The sequence below is a fragment of the Octopus sinensis genome, linkage group LG14, assembly GCF_006345805.1.
Source record: "Octopus sinensis linkage group LG14, ASM634580v1, whole genome shotgun sequence".
In the NCBI taxonomy this organism is placed as follows: Eukaryota; Metazoa; Mollusca; class Cephalopoda; order Octopoda; family Octopodidae; genus Octopus; species Octopus sinensis.
In genome coordinates this window covers 46,639,089-46,658,755 of record NC_043010.1, presented here as the reverse complement: position 1 = coordinate 46,658,755, position 19,667 = coordinate 46,639,089, and the positions used below count along the sequence as shown (strand labels likewise).

At 32.3% G+C, this 19,667-nt stretch overlaps 1 protein-coding gene across 3 annotated transcripts in view; it reads left to right on the top strand.

Moving 5' to 3' along the window:
* Window positions 1–6,608, top strand: part of LOC115219336 (enolase 4-like) — a 179,093-nt gene extending 172,485 nt beyond the window's left edge. For 2 of the 3 annotated variants that reach the window (XM_036508984.1, XM_036508983.1), the window contains exons 13-14: window positions 2,345–2,412; window positions 5,881–6,607. In XM_036508984.1, the coding sequence (XP_036364877.1) occupies window positions 2,345–2,412; window positions 5,881–6,060 (248 nt within the window). In that variant the 3' untranslated portion in view covers window positions 6,061–6,607. Of the gene's footprint in view, window positions 1–2,344; window positions 2,413–5,880 lie in introns of all 3 variants that reach the window. The other variant, XM_029789497.2, reaches the window with a different exon arrangement.
* The last annotated feature ends 13,059 nt before the right edge of the window (window positions 6,609–19,667 follow it).

The window sequence follows — 19,667 nt, the reverse complement described above, 5'->3', positions numbered from 1 at the left end:
ATTAGGGATAAATTCTTGAAGGGAATAAGGGAATGAAAAATAAAAACATTTGCCATCTATTTCCTGGACCATGGTTTCTGATTTATTTTAACTAATAAAATAAAATAATTTGCTAGGCGAACATCAACAGGTACACCAAGATTAAACATAAATAAGCTTTATTATAACAAAGTTATTTTACTAAATTCTTCATTATTTTCAAAATTTATTAAAACAAAGGAAGTGTATACCTTTTGAATGAGGTGCATTCAAAAAGCATACAATTTTATTTTTCCCTGTGAAAACTAGTGCTACATGGGAAAAATCCTTTGGGTGGGAGGTGACACCACCCTTCCTGTGCCTGTGTGAAAATTTTTGCACCAGAAGGCACTGTCAGTTTCTAGCTGTTATGCCTAGAGTGCAGGCGTATAGTTTATGCTTGTCAGATTTTCGTTCTCATGCATGATGACCAAATGCATCGAGCAGAGATGTTGCATTAAGTTTTACTAAAAGCTCGGTGATAGTCAAGCTCAACCCATCCAGAAGATTCAGGAGGCCTTTTGCAATGATGCCATGGGAAAAACCCAAATCAAGAAGTGGTACAACTGTTGCAGACATAGCTGTGCGTTTCAGTGGAGAGCAAGGCATGCTCAGGCTGTCCATCCACAAGCTGAAACAAGGAGCTGATGGAGAAGATTTGACAAATAGTCATGGAAGACCTTTGTGTAACAATTCTACAAAATGGGAATGAGCACAAGATCAGTGTATTTTGTTTCAACAGAGGATTTGTGCATGTGGAAAGTATCAGTGAAATTTATCTCCAAGGGGCTGGCAGAGCAGCAGAAGCAACTCAGCATGGAAATTACTCAGGGTATGCTGAAAAATGGGTAAAATTATATAAACGTAGGTCAATCAACACCAAATATAATTGGTAAATTATTTCCATTTCAATGTTTCATCATAGATCTCTGCTAACAGAACCTTATGATGGAAACATTGTTTTATTTTCCAATCAGTTTTCATGTCTTAAATCTCTGTTAGTGGACAAACTGTTCAAATGTTTAATATTATTCTCTTCTACAAGAAATCTATTTCTTGATGCATATTATTGCGACTCCAATATATATCAGGTCATTTGAAGTATTTGAATAACACTTCAAAGATTTTAATGTTTTGATGGAAACCATTTTATTTTATTTATGTATTTGTTTTTGATGTTACTATTGTTGAGGTAGTGAGCTGGCAGAATCATTAAGTATCAGACGAAATGCTTAGTGACATTACCTCCAATTCTTTATGGTCTGAATTCAATTGCTAGCATGGTCAACTTTGCGTTTCTTCCTTTTGGGGAATCACTAAAGTAAGTACCAGTTGAGCATTGGGGTGGATGACATTGATTTCCCTCCCGCTTCAAAAGCTTTTGCTGGCTTTGTGCTAGTATTAGAAAGAATTATTATTGTTGGCAGAATTGTTAGAACATCTGAAAAAATTTCTTGTATTTGTTTTGCATCTCTACATTCTGAGATAAATTCCCAAGATCAATTTTGCTTTCATCCTTCCAGGGTGAATAAAGTACTAGTCCTGTATAGGGCTCACTGTAATAAACTAACCTCACCCCACCAAATTTTGTAAGAAATTATGTAAGAAATTATTATTTTGTTTTATATTGTTTTTTTTTTTGTATGTCTGCTTAGATGATTGTTTCTGTTGGTGAAATTGCTTTCACAGCTGGATTCTTAACTCACCTGTGATACAACTTATACTACCTATAGAGCGAGACAAAATGAAGCAAGTATAGTTATAGTACTTAACCAGAAATTACATAATAAACTGTAATTCATAAAGTTTAAACTCATGACCAATATGGCCCCAATAATCCAGTTCAAGCATTGTGTTTCATATAATGTCAGAAGATTTTAAGGTGAAGGTCAAAAGTAATAGTATGATATAGAAATCTTACTGAGTTTGTCCTTGTTATTATTATAGTTGAATTTGTCCTTATATCTCTTCTTTTGTTATACAAGGAAGTAATTGATCAAAGACACAGAAATAAAGATTTTTTCCTGCTTTGGCCTGACTTTTGGCCATACACTATACTCTATTATAAGAGTATCTTACATCCAATTTGTTGTTGAGCCTGCTTATGAATATTAAACAAGGTACTGAAAGAAATTTTATGTACAACAGTGTTTTGAATATTTGTTTTCTCATGTAAGCATGGACCGGGCTTCTGAGTAAATGAATAGATTAATAACTAACGGTTTGTAATTTTTGTGTCTCACTTTCTTTGGAAGGAATGCACTTACCTCCTCTCACCATGATCATTATGATTAACCAAAGATTCCTTATCATTGTTATTCTGCAGCAAATGGATATCATTTGATTATTTCTGGATGCCAGAAAGAAGTAGACAGCTGGATTAAAGCAGATTTGGTAAGTTAATCTTGTATTTGATTTTCATTGTAATCTCTTGCACCTGAAAAATTCATGTGGTTTGAACTTAAGGGACTACTCATGACCCTTTACAGGGCCTCCAAGACTAATGGGAAGGGAGGAAGGAGGAAGGCATCCTTGAACTGAAGACCTGTCTTGAATGCTTGCAACATAGTGGACCTAAGATACCAGGCAGTGCTGTCATACTGGGTAGGGTCTAAATGGTTGAATTTAACATTATGTAAACATTTAATGGATTTGCATAATTGTTAGAATATCAAACCAAGAGAAGGAAAACAATCCTTGTGGTATTTAGTGATGGCCCTTTATTTTCTGAACTGAAAATTCCATCGATGTCAATTTTGCCTTTCATACTTCTGGGTTGATTTATATTCCTGAAATAGCTTCTAGATATGAATGAAATTATTTATGTAATTCAAGGATGTTATCTGCAGGAAAAACAATATCTAAGTTATTGTTAACAATTAATGTATGGAGCAAACCTGTACAGGTGCGCAGTGTGCCACCTATAAGATGCTGAAGTGATTGCAGAGCAAAGTGCAATGAAGTATTTTACTCAAAAATACAACACACTGCCAGACCCTAAAATTGAAACCATGATCTTGCCATCATGGGTGTAACACTCTAACCACTAGGCACATTGATTTAAAGTGGTTGATCACAAAGAGAGAAAAAAACTCAATGATTCTACTGTATTCCTTACAGCAGTACTCCTCCACCCTCACTAATGCCTCAGATTTATTTCCACTAAAACCAACAATGATAATAATCTATTTCTACCTTTTTGATGTTCCAGCATCAACTCACTATATAAGCTCTATTATGGCTGTGTGATAAAGACATATATTTTGTAACTGTGTGGTTCTGGGTTTGATCCCTCTTGGGCAAGTGTTTTGTTGCCATGTTGACCATGTCCTGATTAACCTGGCAAAAAGGCCTCAACTTGACCAATAGCCTCAGGTTTGTCAATACATTGTGAGTGGAATTTGGAAACCGTGCCTGCATTTATATTTATGTTTAGGTGTGTAAAAATTGTTATTGTTTGTGTTTGTGCCACTTCATGTCCCACAACAAAGCTTTGCCAAATAGACATTGATAAGATGTGTACCAGACTGAAATGAAATAAGTACTGGAATTGATATGATTGACTACACCCTTGAAGATGCTGCCTCAGCTTGGCCACAGTCCAATGAGTGAAACCAGTAAAAGAATATAAGAATAAAAGACTATAAGTTGATTGAATTGCCAGAAACACATGAATAAATTTGTGTATTTAGAGAGAGATAGAGAGTAAGATTAATAGAATGGGGGAGAAATAGAAAGAGAGAGAGAGAGAGAGAGAGAGAGAGAGACAGGCAACAATCTCACTTGAAAGAGAAAGTTTTGTACATTTAAGCGTGCACAAGACCTACAGCCTATAAGAAGTTATGTTTTTAACATTTGTGCTCCTTTATTACCTCTTATACATGTTGTGTTCCTCATGGGTTGCTGTGTCAAGAAAACTATACCAGCTGTGATAACTAACTGTTAGAAAAACAAGTAAAAGCTTCTATAACATAAAAGGCTTCTCTCAACCACACATGAACAGATATTTACAAAACACTAATGAAGACATCATCCATTTCATAACCGTCAAAAGATTATAGTTTTACTTTGAAACTGCTGTCATTTAATGGTACTTTAGCAGTGTCTGATATTACTGATTGATGTCCATATTTATTGTGTAGCTATATGTCTTGCAAACAACTTGCACATGCAAGTGCTACCAGTTAAAAGCTCCGTATACCGGAAGCTAGCAAGTGTATGGGGTCATCAGGAGTGAATGTGTGCCATTTCGGGGCCTACCTCTCGACGGCATCTATGCACACCGGCCCCCCTCACTGATATGAGGCTCCGCTTGCTAGATCAGCTGGTTATGAAGAACTCAATATACTTCTAGAAATGGAGAAGAGTTAAATGAGAGCCAAACAGCTTTTCTTCTTACAGAAGACCTAGAACTATTCAAAGACAGACTGGTGTGTAACACAGCATGAAACTGAATTAACCCTTTTGCAATCAGATTATTTCATCAAATGTAATATTGTTAATTCACATTGTTTTTGAATTAATCATAAATTATCTCATAGCTTTGAAATTTCAATGATGTCGTTGTTTATATATATATTATAGTCCTTTTTCTTAGTTTGTATACCGCTTGTGATGAGAAATTAATTGTGCTTCCAGGCAATAACTCTTGCTTGAAAAATGGAAGTGATTTTTTTTGGGGGGGGGTTACCATTAGGGGATGTAATGATGATAATTATGATAATGGTTGTGAGGCTTGTTACCATCATCATTATAATCTTTGATTGTCAGGATCATGAGCTTGGTTGTTGTCATTATCCTCCTCCTCCTCCTCCTCCTCCACCTCCTTGTGCTACAGAATCATTTAAATAAGTATATTCCAAATGATGCAGTCTTGTTGGATGTTCTTGTTGGAATTTCAAATGAAATTTTTCCATTGACTTCGAAATGACAGCAGCAGCAGCAGCAGATCATTTTAGTTGGTAGTTAAGCGATGCCTAAACCACTGAAGGGAAATAGATTCAGGGAAATATATATTTTATTACAAATGGATAGCCACAAATGAAGTTCATACTCCATATTTCCAAATTATAAATTACAATTAATTATTTAGGAAGACATATTACAATCTCAAAAATATTTTGCTGTTGGTCAGTGCTATTTTTCTTTAACCCTTTAGCATTTAAACTAGCCATAACCAGCCTAAATATTCTTCCAGTTTTATGTTCAAACTGGTCAAATCTGGCCTCTCAAACCTACCCCAAAATATCATTCTAAATATAAACAATGACATCATTGAAATTTCAAAACTATGAGATAATTTATGATTAATTCAAAAAGAATGTGAATTAACAAGTATTACATTTGATGAAATAATCTGATTGCAAAAGGGTTAATTCTGTTTCATGCTGTGTTACACACCAGTCTGTCTTTGAATAGTTCTAGGTTTTCTGTAAGAAGAAAAGCTGTTTGGCTCTCATTTAACTCTTCTCCATTTCTAGACAAAGGAATGCTGTGTGCAGCTCCCATAATCCTTCTTACAATGCAATCAGTGCAATGTAGCTGATTTTGAGTGAGAGAGAAAGAGAGAGAGAGAGAGACAGATAGGCTGATGGCAGAAAATAATCACCCCCAGTACTTAATTGATATTTTATCAATTCTGGAAAGATGAAATACAAAGTTGATTTTGGTAGGATTTCAACTCAAAGCAAAAGACCATTCTATCCAGCATTTTGTCTGACTCTCTCAATTTATTTTCTTTAACATGTAATAAAATGTAATAATTATAATAAACATGTACTAAAATATAAATGAAATAAATCTAGTTTTGTGAATTTCCTATCCTTTTAACATCACATTATAAATTATTTCTGTTCCTTGCAGGCTGTCGGTTTACAGGCGACATTTCTGAAGACTGGTGGTCTATTCCGGAAGGAGAGAACTGATATACTGAATCGGTTATTTATTATTGAGCAGAAACTAATGCAAGAAGACAGACTGGCAACACTGCCCAACACATGGAAATATCCCAAACTATTTCCAGATTCAGTCACTACTGAATGAAATTTATATGAAGCAAAAGAAATTATTCATTTTGTGTTTCAACTAAAAAACAAAAAGCAAAATTATATAAATAAATAAATAAAAACATCTCTTTAGATTAAAAAAAATAATTCTAATATCTTTCCATTATGGAAAATGTTTGATTTTTGCATTGTATTCTTTGATTGTTTTCTGTAAAGCTGAGCTGATCTTTGGAGCGGGTAATATTTCCGAAACTTTATATATTTACTATAGTAAACAATTTTGCTTAGTTTAGGTTTAATTGCTGACTTTCTATTTGCAACCAATAACTTTATTTACCATGAATTTTTGCTTCATTTGAAGTTCAACATTTTCTCACTGTAACATCTTTTAATAGCTTGTAATAAGCACCACAGAGTAAGAGGTATGCTTACAACAAAACAATGGTATTAACCCTTAAGTATTTACACCTGCCATATCCAGCCCAAATATTCTATCTACTTCGTGTTCAAACCAATCAGATCTGGCCTCTCACACCTTTCCTACAATGTCATTAAAAAATAGAAAGTCACATCATTGAAATCTTGTTGTTACGAAATTTTGCATGATTTATTCAAAACAATGTTTATAAATAAGTATTACATTTTACATTAATCAGAATACTAAAGGATTAAACAAGAAATTACCTATGTCTTAGTTTCTTTTTCTCTTTGGAACATTGATCTACATGATTTTCTGTTATGTTTCTTTGCAGTTTCAGTAAAATTTTATTTTTACCATCTTCTCAGAGTGCCATGTGCATGATAAACAATAGTTAAGTTTGTGAAAAACATATTTAAACTGGCCATATCTGGCCCAAATATTCTACCTGTTTTAATGTTCAAAATGTGAAGATCTGGCCTGTTATACCTACCCTACAATGTCCTTCTGAAAATATACAATCACATCATTGAAATCTTGAAGCTACAAGATAATGCATGATTAATTCAAAACAGTATGAATAAATAAGAATTATATTTCTTATTTCTTTACTGCCCACAAGGGGCTACACACAGAGGGGACAAACAAGGACCGACAAATGGATTAAGTCGATTAAATCGACCCCAGTGCATAACTGGTACTTATTTAATCGACCCTGAAAGGATGAAAGGCAAAGTCAACCTCGGCAGAATTTGAACTCAGAACGTAGCGGCAGACGAAATACCGCTAAGTATTTCGCCTGGCGTGCTAACGTTTCTGCCAGCTTGCCACCTTTGTCAAATAAGAATTACATTTGAATGCTAATCTGAATGCTAAAGGGTTAAGAATTATATTCATTTATATTATATTATATTTATATTATATTATATTAATTTCTTGTTAGGTTTTGATTTTCCTTCCATTTCAGTATGATAATATTAACTTAGCTATTATAGTTTCATGATTCCTTGTAATTTTGTTTTTTATTCCAAAGGTTCTTTCCTTCAATTTTTCTATGTAAGCTTGGCTTAAATATTCTATCACACCTGGTATGATTACCATTGGTAACATTTCAAACAAAGACCTAACTTGATCTGATTGTTCACAAAATGAGCTAAAGATTTCAATACTTGTCTTAATTGCTCTGCAGTTAACAGTGAGCCATCTTAAATGGGTAGATAAATAAAATCTACATTCATTGCAATTTGTTTTTATATATTATTTTTTGAATTAAGGCAACGAGCTGGCAGAATTGTTACTGTGCCAAGCAAAATATTTAGCAGCATTTTTGTCCATTTTACATTCTGAATTCAAGTTCTGTTGAGGTTGACTTTGTCTTTCATCTTTCTGGGGCTGATAAAATGAGTACCAGTTGAATACTGGGGTTTATGTAATCGACTTACTACCTCCCTCAAAATTGCTGGCCTTGTACCAAAATTTGAAACCAATATATCATTCTTGGGATTATACAGAGATTATAGAACTTGAGGATTACAGCTTATATAGATTAGGTATAAGGTTTCCATTATTTTGTTCAAATCATAATTTGGTTACTTTTACCAGTTAAGGAATCATTATGATTAATTTCTTGAGTTTTTTCTGTCACCACATCAATAAGTATTTTTTTATGTAGTTATGTGTGTAGATGTGTGGTAAGAAGTTATGTGTGTAGATGTGTGGTAAGAAGCTTATTTTCCCACCACTTGGTTCTGGGTTCAGTCCCACTGCATGGTACCTTGGGCAGGTGTCTTCTACTATAGCCTCTAGCTGACCAAAGCCTTGTGAGTGGATTTGGTAGATGAAAACTGAAAGAAGCCCATTGTATATATGTATCTGTGTGTGTGTGCCTTTGTGCTTGTCCCCCACTGCCACTTGACAACTGTTGTCAGTTTCTGTAATTCCCATAACTTAGTGGTTTGGCAAAATAGACTTATAGAATAAGTACCTGGCTTAAAAAGAAAATAAGTATGGGAGTCAACTAGTTTGACTCAAAATTCTTTGAAGTGGTGCTCCAGCATGGTCAAGTAAAAGATAAAAGATGGTATTTCGTTTTGTAAGTGTATATTTTATTAAATTAATTGTAAAGGAATTATTCAAAATTTTGTCTTCAACATAATTAACCTTGCATAATCTAGGAATGCACACTGTTGTGTATTTTTTTGTTGTTTGGACTGGAAACAAAAATTTGTAAATCTGATCTTTCAAAAGCATAAAATCCTAAAAGTGTAAACAAAAGATTGTTATTAACATTGTCAAAATTCTTTAGCTAGCAGTACGGCTAAGTTATGAGAAAATCCAATTAAAACTTAGATGATTATTTTTCCCAGAAAAAAAAATGTACAAAAATTATTTTCAGGTATAGGTTCACATTCATTAATATCAGTTCTGTTTTGTTTTTTTTCTTTCCAGAAATTTATAATTTTATTGTTTAGTGATTAGATATGTTTGTTAGAATTACAAAATAACTAAATATTTGTGAAATGGATATATGTCTACTGCCCAACTAGTTTGTCTTAGATGTTATCAATTTCCTGCACAGGACAATGTTATATACTTTCTGAGTTTTTTCCTTTTTTTGTCTTTAATTTGTGATATCAGCTATCAACATAGAACAACTTTTCTATGGTATCTAAAATTTGGTAAATTTCTTAGTGAAATTCACTGATGTCTCTTTCTAATTTTAAAACCCTGTTATGATTTCCAGTATAAGCACAAGTTTTGATTTTTGTGGGAGGAATATAGTTGGTTAAGTTTTCTCTGTGAAAAGATGAAAAGCAGAATTAAAATTTTAGCAGGATTTGAACTTAGATCGTAAATACCTGAAACAAATACTGCATGGTATTTTGTCCTCTTGTCTAAGGATTCTACCAATCCACCACCCTCATCTTAACTCTATAATATACCTTAGGTAATGGATAAAGGTCTCCTTCAGTCATGAATGACCATGGGATTGCACTTAGAAAGTTCCCCTTTGAGGCACAAGTCTGGGCAAGTTTGTTTATGCAGGACTAGCAGTCACTCATGCGTACCAGCCTCCCCTCTCCACACCACTGATGTTATCCAAGGGAAAGTCAAAGGCTGATACAGCTTGGCACCAGTGACTTTGCAACTCATTTCTTCAGCTGAGTGAACTGGAGCAACGTGAAATAAAATGTCTTGCTTAAGAACACGACACACAGCCTGGTTTGGGACTCAAACTCACTACCTATTGATTGTGAGCTCAATGCTGTAGCCACTGAGTCTTGTGCTTTCACTTATAATATATCTATTGTTAATGATTCTTGGCTCTTCAAATGTTGAAATGTTATAGCAGGAAAATAATGAAATTGAAAGCTTGGACAAGAAAGAAATTATAAGAGACACATAGATAATAACCTTTTCTACTATAGCACAAGGCCTGAAATTGAAGGTAAGGGGCTGATTGAATACATTACCCCCAGTGCTCAAGTGGTGCTGATTTTATCAACCCTGAAAAGACAAAAGGTGAAATCAACCTTGGAAGAATTTGAACTCAGAATATAAAGTCAGAAGAAATACTGCCAGGCAAGTTGTCCAGCATCTTTTATCTGTTTTGGTTATTAGACTGTGGTCATGCTGGGGCACCACCTTGAAGAACTTTTAGTCAAATGAACTGACCCCAGTATTTTTCTTTAAGCCTGGTACTTATTATATTACTCATTTTTTGTCATACTGCTAAGTTACAGGGATATAAACAAGCACGCACACACACACACATATATATTTCATCATGTTGAACTGGTTAATCCCTACACATTTTTTTTATATCTCTGTATTTTTCATTCTCTCTCCATTCTTTTTTCTTCTCAATTCTTTCTGTCAAAGTGTGTAGGCTCAAAATGTCAAAGACTTTTCTATTCTTTCCAAGTATTAGACTAATACACCTACTTGTTGTTCCTTCACCTGTCTTTGTCTTTTGTTTTCTGTAAATTTGAAATATATATACACACACACACACCACACACACATATACAACAAGCTTCTTTCAGTTTCCATCTACCAAATCCACTCACAAGGCTTTGGTCGGCCTGAGGCTATAGTAGAAGACACTTGCCCAAGGTGCCATGCAGTGGGACTGAACCCAGAAGCATGTGGTTGGGAAGCATGCTTTTACCACACAGCATTGCCTGCTGATGATTCTACAAGCTCACCACCTTAGAAACATACATAATAATCAAAAAGAACCAACCAAACACAAATTAGCTGAGAGTGGAACTTTAATGATATTTTTTACCTCATTTTCTTTCATCAGGAAAGATGTGTTTACAACAATATTTATTTCTTCATTGTATTGGCAAAATACAATATATCTTCAATGTAAATATAGCTTTTATCATAGAACTCATTGACAAATTTCAGTTCAGTTGTTAATCATATAGTAAGCAAAGAGTAAAAAAAAAATTGTAAAAAAAAAAAACAGCATAGCAAAGAAAGAAGAAAATAAAAAATACATATTAAATGAAGTTTATTGGTTGAAATAGCAATATTTTATACGTCTATTATTCATGAGAATATTGCAAAGTGACAGATTTGAGTTGATAGTCATAAATGTAAATCACTCCAGTAAATGAACAGTACAAATAGGCTTGCCCTTTTGGAAATTAGTAATTGTGTCTAGAAGGTTTTTAAAGTATTAATGTTCACCGTTGAACCCACAAGACTATATAATTTACATAACCAGTACACCATTTAGTAAGGATTATAAAATCAATGTTGAGAGGTAATTTATAATTGAAAGGAAATACAAGTCATATAACATGTTGCTTTTTTTATATAACACAGGAGTGAATGTTAACTAAGTCATTGTATATATATCATAACTCAATAAGACAATTATTTTATCATCTAATAATCTTACTAATTGCTACAAGTTCTTCATTCACACATTTAAACACTGATAGGCAAAATAAAGTGAGCAAATATTTATTAATTTCACAGTGAGTGCATTAATTAGCATTAATTGTGGGATTATTTTTTGATAATCAGATATCCTCTCAACAGTTGAATTAATTTTGAAACTTCATTTGGAAAGTGGAATGATACTTAATACTTTATTATATGCGTAACTACTTGTACAATTATTGTCATTGTATTTTGTTGGTTTTTATCTTTCCTTCAATGCTTATCACTATGTTGCCAATAGGTATACATTCTAGGGGGTTTCTGTATGTCTGTGGAACTTAAACTAAAGACAGTTAGATACTATAGATACTAGCATGAAATCATGAACTAAATTGTTTTTTTAAATATTTATTTAAGTTATTAATATGTGACAAACTGCAGAATTATTGATTTTGTTGTTGATCTGAAAGGCACAGTTGATATAGCACAATACTTCTTAGACACATGATTCTCAGATGGATGTCATTTCAAATTTGGAGAGAAGGCCCTGGCTTATAATATGATGCTTAGAACACACACACATGCACATGCACACAAACATGCACGCATGCACACACACACATATACACATGCATGCACATGTATGCAAGTCAGGGGTTAATTGTTCATTTTAAAAGAGTTTGACTCCTTAACTGGGATTAAAAATTAAAGCTCAAGGGATTTTGTGAGCTTTTGAGGAAATTCAACTTCATCCAATACTTTGCTATGAGAATATAAGTGGCCTCATTCTGCAATAAATTTAAGTACATCTGCAGCTAGACATGTAAATCTGTAGATTGCATACTATTTAATAAATAAGGTAAAGAAGAGAGAGTACTAAAAATGTTAGTTCCTAGTGACATCTAAGTTATGGAGTGGCTCATCAGTTTAGAGGGTGTCAAGATATCAACAACAATGAAATTATGCTACTCTATAAATTCTCTCTACTCCATATTTAATAAGTTGAATTTCATACAAGATTGTAAACCCTTTTTTCTACATTATACTGATATTATTTTATTACTATGAATAACGATTGTTTATTTTCAAAGAAATTTGTAAACAATGTGTAATTTTGAAAATTTGAGGTGACATATAGATGAAAGGGTGGAAACTGTAGGGAGAAATTCTCTTCAAAGAAAGAAAAGAAAACATTGTGTTCAAATGAGAAAACTCCCTGGATAAAAATTTGTGGTTGTTTTTTTTTTTTTTTGAAGTTGTATTACAAAATTTTAATTGTCCCAATTTTAATGATCTTTGAATAAATGTTTAACACCTTTCTTTTCCAAAACATTCAAATAGTGACAAACTGTACGGAAAATCACTTATAAAAACTCATCTATATCCTTTCCAAATGAAAAATAAAATGAAGGGAAAATTCTAAAACTGATTTATGGTATGAAATCAGAAAATTCCCATCAAATATTATTTCTGCTAATAAGTCCATGTATAAATCTTTCATACATGTACACTGTTCCATTTATCCAACATTACTTTGAAATATTTCTCTGTTGGTTAGGTTTTCAGTGTTTACTGTTTAAAAATATTCAAACATTTTTTTTTCTTTTTTATAATCAAATAGCTGTAATGTTAGCAATAAAGGCAGTGATTAATATTGTAACAAAAGGACTTGCACAAGTTGCTTTAAACATCCATGTAAAGCGTAACTGTTGTCAGATATAGCTAGGCATGTGAGAAAGCAAGCTTTAGAAAAAGTTCTATAAAATTTTTCACAATTTAGCACTTTAGCTCTAAAATAGGGCCATCTGTTCTTAGAAATTAATGGTTGTATTTCAAGAATGGAGATTTACCAAAATTTCAAAATATAGCTACAAGGTGTAAACAAAAACCATTTCATGAATTATCAAAAGAATCCGTTTTCCATGTTGAGTGGAAACAAAAACGATATACCTCTGTTTAGCCAACGTAGAAGCTTTCATTTTCAAAAAATACAAAAAAATATTGGCTGTTGTTGTTGAGGATAATTTTAACTTGGGTTTTGAGAGGTTATTCCTAAATATTGAAAATCATTGAAGATGAAGAGTCAATTTATGACTGAATAATATACAATGTATGAAAAACATGATCAGCCACCACGTGTGACTGCAATTATTGTGGTTTATAAATATATGAAAAAACTCATCTACTATATTAAAAAAAACATCTTTGAAAATGGACCCAAATAAGTTTTCATTTCTCAATAACTAATTAGTAACATGAAATTTAGATGAATTTTTGATTTACAAACAGAAAAGTTACAAGTAAGAGACGCCAAATAGAATTTAGAACAGTTGCTACTAAAATGTGGACAATCATCATAAATATTGAGAATTGGTACAAAATAACTGATTGTTTCATTTTGTTTATTTTTTTAAAGTTCAAATTTGGCATCTTTTCAGCAAAAAGCAATTTATTACAATGCATTGAGAGAATAAAAAAATATTTTATATGTTACCTGGCCAATGGAATTTAAAATTTTACTGTTGTGATGCAAAATTATATATAACTAAAACAATACAATGGAAAATTTCGTTTTGGACAGTTTCTTTTTCATTTCATCTTTCCAAAATTTTGTAGATAAGGAAGTTGAGTATTTAAGTCATTTTATTTGTTTTCCTACTCTAACCATTGTAAGATTAGCACCAAGTAATATGTAGTTGATATTTTGACAACACTCTGTTATAAAGTTAATATTGAAATCCAGAGTTTTAATTTTTTTTCTTTTTTTTTTGTAAAATTGTTCCTAGAAACTACAATTTCAAAATGACAATTATATACCAAATATATACTGATATTTATCACTACAGAAATGAACAATTGACCAAGAGTATCTTACCTTTCAGAATGAGATTAGCTGTGGTATATCTGGTCAATCTGGAGTATATATGGTTGCTCACCTCTACATTGAGCATATATAATTTGCAGAAAGGGAAAAGTTGTGGTGACTCTAGACATGTGAAGCTCACATTATAACTCAGACTCTGTAGGTCAGCTCCACTCTCAGGAGATAGTACTCTTGTTGTTTTTTAAGTATTATCCAAGAGTATTAACAGTATATAAAAATTAATACAATATTTTCTTCTGTTGGGCATTCAGCCATCTCATAGCTTTAGGATGTCTCTTATGATACACATCTGAAGTATTGGTTTAAAATCAGCTTTATCAGAATTATTTTATTTATTCAATTGATTAAATCATTGAGCTGACCCAGTTCTGACATTTGAATCTATTAAACTAAGACAAGTAGAGTTAAATGTCTCCATTAAGGACATAGTGTAACCCTTCAAATGATAGACAATCACAACCTATGTGTCAAGATATCAACATATTAACCACACGGCCAATACACCTTGACTATCAACACTCTAACAAGTCAACAGATTAAACAAAATCTATATGTTAAACAATCCCACCATATTCCATAACAAAAGACTCCAACATTTTGGACATTGTGTCAGCAGTAAAAACATAGTTTACAACAGTGATACACGATGTGGACCAGTAGTCTATACCAAAATTTTAGTCTACAGCAAATTTTAAGTCCTACGGTGTAACATAATGCAACAAAAAGTAAATTTATATTTGCTGGTTCATAAAGATTTTGACTGAAATTTTGTAGTCCACCTCTAGGAAAAGTTGTGTACCACAAGTTTACAACACTAAATATAATAACTTCAACAACTTTTTTTATATACCATTGGCTTCAGGTAAATGCTTTCATCTGTATTTTTGTGACATTATACTGTGTGTACATTTGCTTCATTTTTCCCTCTGAGGAGAAATTTACACCAATATAACAACACTTTTCTTTTTATTCGGAGGAGATGAATTGTGTGAATGACTGTACAATAAATTAGTTTATTTTTTAAAAATCAACAAACCTCAGAAGCTTTGCTCTATTTACAGTATTAGAAAGCTAAAGCTTGACTAGCATTAGCAACTAACAAGTGCAGTATCTGATGATAATCACTTTTACGTAGTTACTTACATTGTGTATTACTTTTATCATGAACAGATAAATAAATAAATTAAATAATGATTTCGGAGGGCACAGTGAGGGGAAGGGGATGGAGTCAATTGAATTGAGTCAGTACATGACTGGTACATATTTTAATTGATTCCAATGAGATGAAGTGAATAACTCAGACTATTAAAAGGATGTAACTAAAATACCACATGATGTTTTGCTCAGCACTCTGTTGATTCAGAGATTCACTACCCTTAATAATAATAATAATAATAATAATAATAATAATAGTAATAATAATAATAATAATAATAATAATAATAATAATAATAATAATTGTTTCAAATTTTGGCTCAAGGCCAGCAATTTTAAGAGGTGGGTGGGGTAGTCAATATTATTAGCCCCATTACTTAACTGGAATTTTATTGGCCCTAAAATTGGGAAATACAAAAATGACCTTGGCAGATCTTAATTAAGAATGTTGAGAGCCAGAATAAGAACAGAAGGGCATTTTGTCTAACACTCTAATGATTCTATTGATTTCCCACCCTAACTAATTGTTTCCAACATAAGGACAGGGCAAAATTGACCTTGATGGGATGAAAACTAGGAATGAATGTAAGAAGGATGTGGCAAAATAGTGCAAAGCATTTTAAAACAAATGTTCAGCTGATTCTGACATCCACAGTCTTCTATTAAATAATAATAATAATCCTTTCTACTATAGGCACAAGGCCTCCAATTTTGTTGGGGTGGCTAAGTCGATTTCATTGAACCCCCCACCCAGTGCTCAACTGGTACTTAATTCATTGACTCTAAAAGGATGAAAGGCAAAGTCAACCTTGGCAGAATTTGAACTTAGAGTGTAGCAAAGGGCGAAATACCGCTAAGAATTTTGCCTGGCATGCTAATGATTCTGCCAGCTCACCACCTTAATAATAATAATAACGATAATAATAAACCTTTCTACTAAAGGCGCAAGGCCTTAAATTTGGTGGGAGGGGATAAGTTGATTACATTGACCCCAGTGTTTCACTATTACTTAATTTATCAACCCAGAAAGGATGAAAGACAAAGTTTACCTTGGTGGAATTTGAACTCAGATTGTAGCAATAGGCAAAATACTACTAAGCATTTCGTCCAGCAGGCTAATGATTCTACTAGCTCACTGCCTTAATAATAATAATTGTTTCAAATTTTGCTACAAGGTCAGCAATTTCAGGGGAGGGGATTAGTTGATTACATTGACCCAGTGTTCAACTGGTACTATTTTATTGACCCCAAAAGGATGAAAGGTAAAGTCAACCTCAGTGGAATTTGAACTCAGAATGTAGCGATGGTTGAAATACCACTTAGCATTTCATCTGACATGCTAATGATTCTGCTAGCTCATTGCCTTCTTAATAATAATAATAATAATAATAATAATAATAATAATAATAATAATAATCCTTTCTACTATAGGCACAAGGCCTGAAATTTTGGGGGAGGGGACAAGTCGATTACATCAACTTCAATGTGTAACTGGTAATTAATTTATCGACCCCAGCGGCATTTGAACTCAGAACATGAAGAAAGACCAAATGCTGCTAAGCATTTCACCTGGCATGCTAACAATTTTACCAGCTCACTGCCTTAATAATAATAATAATAATAATAATAATAATAATAACAACCTTGCTTCTATTGGCCTGGCTATCTTTCTGCTCATTTGTTTATCTGTCTTGCTATCTATCTTGATATAAGTTTATTTCTTGTTACTAATTAGTCCCTCAACTGACATGTCTTCAAGCAAAACAAAACATATTTTCTTAAGCTCATTGTTTTAATATTATTATTATTATTATCATCTTTTCAAATTTTGGCACAAGGCCAGCAATTTCAGGGGTAGGGTAAGTCAATTACATCAACCCCCATTGCTCAACTGGTGCTTATTTTATCAACCCCGAAAGGATGAAAGGCAAAGTTAACTTTGGCAGACTTTGAACACAGAATGTAAAAATGGATTAATTGTTTCTAAGCATTTTTCCCAGTGTGCTAACAATTCTGCCTGTTTTCTGCCCTATTAAATAATGATAATATTAAGGGATTGCAGTATGGAAGAGATAAGTTAGTCATTCAGAAATACATAATAACTGTCGGCTTCACTTAAACTTTTATTTGTGATATGTCAAAATTTTGATCACTTGAAATTATGATATGTTCACAGTTTTGAGCAACAAAAATTTTGATACTATATTACTAATAAATGTTTAAGTGGAGTCTCTGTGTGTTTCTGAATGGTTAATGTATGTATTTCATACTGCAATTACCTTAGTTTTAGCACACCATCTCATCTCAGATCGAAACACTTGCAGGTACATCTCAATAGTAATAGTAATAATAATAATAATAATAATAATAATTATCCTTTCTACTATAGGCACAAGGCCTGAAAATTTGAAAGAGAGGATTTGTTGATTACATCAACCTCAGTGTTTCATTAGTATTTAATTTATTGACTCCAAAAGGATGAAAGGCAAAGTCGACCTTGGTGAAATTTGAACTCATAAAGACAGATGAAGTGCCATTAGGCATTTTGCTTGGTGTGCTAACGATTCTGCCAGCTCTCCACCTTAGTAATAATAATCCTTTCTACTATAGGCACAAAGCCTGAAGTTTGTGGGGAGAGGCCTAGTTGATTACATCAACCCCAGTGTTTCACTGGTACTTAATTTATCTAGTTTGAAAGGATGAAAAGTAAAGTTGACGTCGGTGGAATTTGAAAAATGTAGCGATGGGTGAAATACCGCTAAGCATTTCATCCAGCAAGCTAACGATTTTGCCAGCTCACAGCCTAATTAATAATAATGATAATAATGATAATCCTTTCTACTAAAGGCACAAGGCCTGAAAATATGGGGGAGGGGACTAGTTCATTACATCAAACCCCAATACTTAACTGGTACTTAATTTATCAGCCCCAAAAGGATGAAAGGCAAAGTCAACTTCAGCAGAATTTGAACCCAGAATGTACTGACAGGTAAAAATTAAAAAAATATCGCTGAGTATTTTGTCCAGCATGCTAACGATTCTGCCAGCTTGCTGCCTATTAATCATGATAATGATAATCCTTTCTACTATAGGCACAAGGCCTGGATTTTGTGGGGAAGGGGACAGTCAATCACATTGACCCCTGTACTTGACTGGTACTTAATTCATCAATCCTGAAAGGATGAAAGACAAAGTTGACCTCGGCAGAATTTGAACTCAGAACAGAGCAACAGGCGAAATACTGTTAAGCATGCTAACAATTCTGCAAGCTCACCACCTTAATAATAATAATAATAATAATAATAATAATAATAATAATAATGATAATAATAATGATAATAATAATGATAATAATAATGATAATAATAATGATAATAATAATAATAATGATAATAATAATGATAATAATAATGATAATAATAATAATAATAATAATAATAATAATAATAATAATAATGATAATAACAATTCTTTTATTCTTTCAATTGTTTCAGGCATTTGATTGCAGCCATGCTGGAGCAAATCATAATGATAATATTAATAATTTGGTTTTTAAGAAAAATAAATTTTGATGATTAATATTTCAAATGTACAGAACCATGAATGGTCTCAAATTAGTTAAGAGCTACAAATGACTAAGACAGGTAATATTATCACTGTTGTTATTGTTGCTGATGTTGCTTTGGCATATTCTGAAATCTTAGCCTGCTTCATATTGTATTTTACATTTTGTTTTAGTAATTGTTTTTTATATATATATATATATATATAAATACATACATATATATATATTTTTTAGAAAGTTTATATTTAAAACAGAAACAGACATTGTTTAAACAGCAATAACCACTAACATAATAATTGTTTAGCTGGGTTAGACTAACCCAGTGAAGAGAATCAGTGCCAATCACAGAAGAGCAAGAAAAGATGAAAATATGTAAAAATAAATAAACGAATGTATGAAAATCAAAGCTGAAAATAGCTGCACATTACATGAACATTTTAGCAATGTAAACATTAATTTGGTAACACTGAGTAAATATGTATGTATAAGTATAACATTTATAAATGCATATTTTAACACATGCATGTATTTATATATACATGAATGTACGAATGTGCATATCTTTATAAGATGTATATATCTATGTATATGTAATTAAATTTGTGAGTGAATGTGTAAGTGTTTTATATATATATGTATACATATATAATATATATATATATATATAATATATATAATATATATATATATATATATATATAAAACTAAATCTCTCTCTCTCTC